Below are 5,966 nucleotides of genomic sequence, written 5' to 3'. Positions count from 1 at the left end.
ATATCATGGGGGAAAATTATCAAGTCAAACTTGATCAGGATGAGCTCGTTCCAGGAATGATGCAAGACATAGTTCACGTCCAAATAACATCCGCATAATTTCGGAAAATGTTAACCATAGATAATTACTAGTCTATGAAATTAGTCAATAAGCAGTTGGAGTTTGTCAGCAAGTTTTACGTCTAACTAAAACTGTCTTGAAATTTCTCACCCATGTTTTTGTAATATTCTACCAACCTACTTGGAGATCATCAACCGCTTGTTATTCATCATTGATTTCAATTTCTTTGTAATTTTCGTAAATTTCAATGACTATCGGGTCTTTACATTCTCTGCAAGAGAAGTTACAAAATGTCGGTATTAGACTTAAAAGCATCTCGATAATGGATATGAACAGATATTTCCGGAGGGCAGAGGGTCGTCATAATATACAGCTAAAGAGAAGTGTGATTTTTCTAGCATATCTGGTTTCAAAAGACTATCACGTTGGATTTTAGTACATGGTTCAAAAATAGCTAAAGGGTTTTTGTAATTATCCTCTTGTTTGTATTTAGCGGAAAAGTCTTTTTGTATTTATCCTAATTGTTGATAATGAACAAAGCTCCCTACCCTTCATGGTTTATCAAAGAACTTGATCCATCTCACATGGATGACATACGCCATCTGATTTTACTTCCCAATTTCAAAATGAAACCCAATCACCAAGCTTCTCCCCTCCGTAGATCCCCACTTTCTTGAGAAAAAAAAGGGTTATCGCCTGCCTGCAGTCATACCTGTAAGTTAGTAGCCACAATCTTCATACTTTATCCCATTCTGAGACTGAAATCAAGAGACCTCTCATGTAAGACTAAAAAGAGCATTTCATGAAAGTCCAAAGAGGTTGCAGTGGCCTCCATTACACCAAAAATATTCATATTTGTGCCCCATCACTGACCCACCAGTACTCAAATGGGTTAGAAATATACATAAAATACTGTACTTTAATTAAGACCTAAAATGGAAAGCAACATACAACATCTACATTGTCATTCTTACACCTTTGATATTTAGCAGTACCTAAGTCTGAATACGACCCACATAAACTCTGTACTATAATGTAACATGATATAGGGAACTCTAATGAGGAGAGCTTCAAAGCATAAACAAAACCCCTTACAACATACAGTTTTTTAAAACTCTACACATATACTAACATCTTAAACACTGTGCTGCCTACTGGCTGAGCCAACTAGAGCAAAGGCGTTCCACTCGCAGTGTCCCAAGGCCAAACTCCGGGAAGACTCCACAGTTGTGGTATGTAGGTGTTGACTAGGAGACAGACAAAAGACTGAAATGCAAGCAAACCCCAGGTGATCCTTGCCACCCATTTGTCCACCTTTTTCATCAGAGAGGAAAAAAGGGTTTGTTGCTGTTTCTTCTTTTCTCACTTGGTTGTTCGTTTGCTGAGTGAAGGAGTGGAACCATTACCAGCTGGGGAAGCTGTTTGTTGGTTTCTCTGTGATTTTCCCGACCTCTTGCTCTCAGATTTCGGACCAGATTGTCTCACTTTCACACCTCGAATCATCTGTGTGGATCATTTACATTTTGTTAAACCTAAAAAGAGATTTTTAACTTTTTTTTTTTCTTTTTGGATTCAAGAAAATTAGAAGATTGTAGAATTGTCCATACGTATTTTCCACACTTGACGTCTGAGTATAACACTATGAAATCACCTTCCTGCAGTCCATTTGATCTCACAAAATCTCCTGAAAACATAGAAATTGATTTTAAGAACATTTATTTTGCTGGAACCTTTTGAAGGTTAGACCTCAATTCTCACTCACCGGTGTTCTCGAGGAGATACATCCTGCTTTTGTTATTTGGCCAGAATCTGAAACTCCACAAACAAAAGAAACAGTAATTTGGTTTGCATGACCTGGCAGATTTGAAGAGAAACATGCAAAGAACTGAAAAAGGGTTTGCGGAGTTGAGATTTTGAAGTACCTATACCGCATGTTCCAGACGCGAGAAGTTCCAATGTCCTCCATGGGGATGGTAATCCCATCTCTCGCTTCCAGTTCTGGGAGGTGCGTCTCTGCCTCTTTCTGATGAATTGCAAATTAAAATAAATAAATAAATAAATACTGAAAAAAATTAAAAATGAAAAATAGAAAACAACTGCAAAAAGACTACATCAACTAGGCTAATTCTTTTTTACCATTTAAGGAATGAAATATAGTCACTGTAATAGATAGAAAGAAAGAGAGTATACTTTTGGCAACACAATTCTTCCAAGATTACCCACATCGCTTTGCTTCAGTACTTTCTGTAGAAGAAACTTCAAGTTCTTCTCAGGTTTCCATCCCTACACAAGAATCAGAAGACATGCATTTCTTAAATTTTTAAAAGAAAATGTCCAGAAATATTTTTTGTATCAATTTCCACAAGCAATCTCTGATTAAAATCTAAAGAACAATGAAAATGATCCTAGGATCAAAGGGCCAACCTGCCGCCTCTCAGCTGCAAGCTGCCGCGGGTTGTTTTGGGCTTGTCCAGCTTGCCGATCCACTGCTGGTGGTGGTGGCGGCGGTGGTTGTGGTTGTGGCGCATCCGGTGCTCCCGCCGGCGAGTTTGAAGCAGCACCAGCAGAGGGCCAGAAAACCCAGTTGGCTTGGTTGGCTTGAGCTGCACTGTTGCAACCTTCATTGCCGGCAGGCCTTGCTTGCTGGTCAGGGCTTGGATTTTGTTGCTGTTGGTTATGGTGATTATGATGGCGATGATGGTGCGAGAAAACCCGCCTCTGCCTAGCCATCCTCTTCTTCCTAGCTTCCTTAGTTGCTGAAGAACCAAGCCTCGTCAACCTCTCACCATTCCCCGGAAAATACTGATAGGTGAATTGGTTCCCATAACCTGCAAAAGCCTGCGGAGGCTGAGGAGCAGGAGCAAGAGGAAGATTACTCTCTGGAAATGAGGTGTAAGGAGAAGGCAAAGAAAATTGAGAGGGCTGCCATGTGTTGGTAGAGTCCAGAATGTGATATTCCGATGTGGACTGATAAGGATGGCTATTGATATTCGAAGGCCCATTAGCAAAAGGGTCACCCATATACCCAACCATCGGAGGAAAAGGTGGCGGCGCCATCACCGGCGACGGATCGGTCATGTACGGTGATTGTGGAAGCCAATGAGGGGAAGGGAAACAAGGGTTTGGATCAGGAGGAATAGGATTGCAGTTGATGTTGGGGATAGGGCTAGGGTTAGGGTTAGGGCTTTGGGTTGCGTAGGGGTCTTGATAATTGTAAGGGAAATGAGAGATTTGTGTTTCGCTGATTCGCTTCTTCTGGAGTTGGTGATTTTGCACCCACTCAAGGATGAGTTTGAGCAGCTGCTTCATGCCCTCTTTTCCACCGCCCAAGCGCTTAGCGGCACACTCGATGGTGGCCCGCTTCAGTTTGATGTTCCTCAAGTCTTCGGGAGAAATTGACTCTTTGTTGGACTTGAGCCACTCGAAGAACACCATGGCTAGATCCTCCGAAGGCCTCTGACCCTCTTCATCATTTCTCTGCACCATAAACTCTTCATCTTGCTGCTGCGGTGGAAGTTCCGGCTGTGGCTTTGGCTGTTCCTGTTCCTGTTGAGGCTGCTGCTCAGCTTCAAAGTCATGCGAATCGTCCATATGAAATAGAGAAGACGGGTCCCAGATATCATTTGGTTCCAGCAGATCCATGTACCCGAAATTCTCCATCACATTTATGCAATCAACATCTTCCAAACCTTGATCAGGCGCCTCCTGAGGGATCTCCATGGAGGCAGTGGATGACAGCGCAGCAGGTGGCACTTCCACCGGATCGTGATGGTCGCGGTGGTTCTTCTTGTCCTCGTCCACCTCCGCATCAGATTTGAGAACCGCCCAAGAAGCCGCCGATGAAGAACTAGCGGATGAAGAAGAGGAAGAGCAAGCGATGGACTTGACTGGTGCAGGAGCAGATGAAGAAGACGACGACGAAGACATGCAAGGAAAATCAGGAAGAGGAGGAAAATCACCATAGAAGATGGAATTGTCGTGTACATCGAGGAGATCATCAGGGTCCCTATCAAGCCAGATCTCCCCGTCACCAACACCCATTGCCTCGTCCTCCATAGCATCGAACCCAGTTGTGTCTGTGCCACCAGCACAACCCCCCGTATCTCCCAACCCAACTCCATCATTTGCATGCAGATCTCCTCCGTCGTCCACTTCAATTCCCTTCATCTCCTCTCTCCCAAAACCCTCACACAGGAGAGAGGGAGAAAGAGAAGAGTAGAACGAAAAAGAAAAAGAAACAAACAAAGCAAAGCGGAGAGAAGAGAAAGAAAAAGCAAGAGCAGAAGCAAAACAAACCCAAGAAGATTTGTGTGTACGGACGGGGTATGGAGAGTGTTCAAGGTCCTATCTCCTTTAAGGAAGCAACATAAACCATCTGGTCTACAAAAAACATAAACAAATATATCAAAAGAAAGCGACCCCTCTTCTTCACATAATCCACAATTTATTACTATTAAATTCCCACCATAATCAGAGAGGGCCTTGAACAACTAAGAATAATGCAAAGCCAAACACCCTTGACAGGCCATCGTCGGCCGACGACACCAGAGCGGAGATGAAGATCAGAACACCCGGGAGAGCAGAGCTTTGAAGAAGAAAGGAGTAGGGGTGTGGAGAAATGAGGGAGAGAAGACTTAATAAGGGTGAGAAACTCAACTACCATCCAACACGACCATGGAGTAGTGTTCTGGGCTGTTCCAGGAGGTTTCGGTTTCGAAGCTTTATTGTAGATAAGTTCAAATGTATTTTGGTGTTTTATTATTTAAGGGAGAAAGAGAGAGAAAGTGAAGAAACCAACAAAACAAAACCTCGTGCCGCTACTTTCTCCGCCTCACTCCGGATTGTGCGCCACCCGCCATACGTTCTCACCTGAATGGTGCCTTCAGCGGTGCCTCAGCCTTTTTAACACAGAGAGAGAGAGAGAGAGAGAGAACACTGAGAGAGATGTTTTTATTTCAAGTTTCACCGTCCTCTCCCTCTCTTTCTCTCTCTAATTCTCCACCAACCCCTTTTCTTGATTGGCTTTCCTATTTTTAGCATTTATTATGGTTTCATATTTTTTTGATTTCGATATCTTCAATGTTAAGCATCATTAATATTTTTAATAAATCCTTTTAAATAAATATTGACAGATATTTTGATCAATATATTGTTTTTTTAGCATCTCATTAATCTCTATATTTATTAATATTTATTGGAGTGAATCACTGGGCCAAGTTTGTGTTAAACATTAATATGCTTCTCATTTTCAAAGAAAATTTTTTTTTCAAATTAGAAAATAAGCTTATTTATTTAGATTCTTCTTATTTTTCAAAGAAATCCAAAATCAAGTGTGAAAGCATATTTGGGTCCATTTTATTGAGTTGAAAATTTTTTGAAAAATATTTGCAAAAAATTAAAAATAAAGAAGGAATTGCATCTTATAAAAAAAAATATTTTTACATTGAGAAATGACTTATTTTAGTGATCATTAATTAGAAGCAAATATTTTATTATATTATTTTAAAATTTATAATAATAAAATAAAAAATAATGAATAAATATAATATAATAATAGTATCATGTGTGCAAAATATTAGTATTACCACATATAATGTGTATAAAATTTATTTATTTATTTTATATAATAATGTGTTTCATTACATATATATTAACAAGATTTTAATGTTTTGCTTTGTTTAAAAATAATTTTCAGTTTTTTTTTAATCAATAGCAAATTTAAAAAAGCAAATAAAACTTTTTTTTTTCAAAAGCGAAAATAGGAAATACCAAGTTTGCCTTAGCAATGAAAGTTTTTATTTTGTAAGGAAAAAAATAAATTGAGATTAAAATAATATTTTCAACATATTCAAAAAGTTAATATTTAAAAAATATCAAAACAAATTACTTTAGAAAAAAAAATGAAA

At 39.6% G+C, this 5,966-nt stretch overlaps 1 protein-coding gene across 4 annotated transcripts; it reads right to left on the bottom strand.

Moving 5' to 3' along the window:
- Positions 1-961: 961 nt before the first annotated feature.
- On the bottom strand, positions 962-4,783 carry LOC100854233 (B3 domain-containing transcription factor ABI3). Of its 4 annotated transcripts, none has more exons than XM_010654161.3 (7): positions 4,526-4,763; positions 2,485-4,440; positions 2,251-2,343; positions 1,983-2,083; positions 1,823-1,875; positions 1,668-1,744; positions 962-1,563 (listed from the first exon to the last, which is right to left on the bottom strand). In XM_010654161.3, exons 2-7 carry the CDS (start codon positions 4,225-4,227, stop codon positions 1,423-1,425), a joined length of 2,208 nt encoding a protein of 735 aa, XP_010652463.1. In that variant the 5' UTR covers positions 4,228-4,440; positions 4,526-4,763; the 3' UTR covers positions 962-1,422. The 4 variants fall into 4 exon arrangements, with proteins under 4 accessions (XP_010652463.1, XP_019076481.1, XP_003632397.1 ...); XM_019220936.2 differs by having other exon boundaries at positions 2,485-4,435; XM_003632349.4 differs by having other exon boundaries at positions 1,823-1,869; positions 2,485-4,783.
- Between the last annotated feature and the right edge of the window lie 1,183 nt (positions 4,784-5,966).

This window comes from Vitis vinifera, chromosome 7 (genome assembly GCF_030704535.1).
Source record: "Vitis vinifera cultivar Pinot Noir 40024 chromosome 7, ASM3070453v1".
Lineage (NCBI taxonomy): Eukaryota > Viridiplantae > Streptophyta > Magnoliopsida > Vitales > Vitaceae > Vitis > Vitis vinifera.
This window is presented reverse-complemented; position numbering and strand designations above follow the sequence as displayed.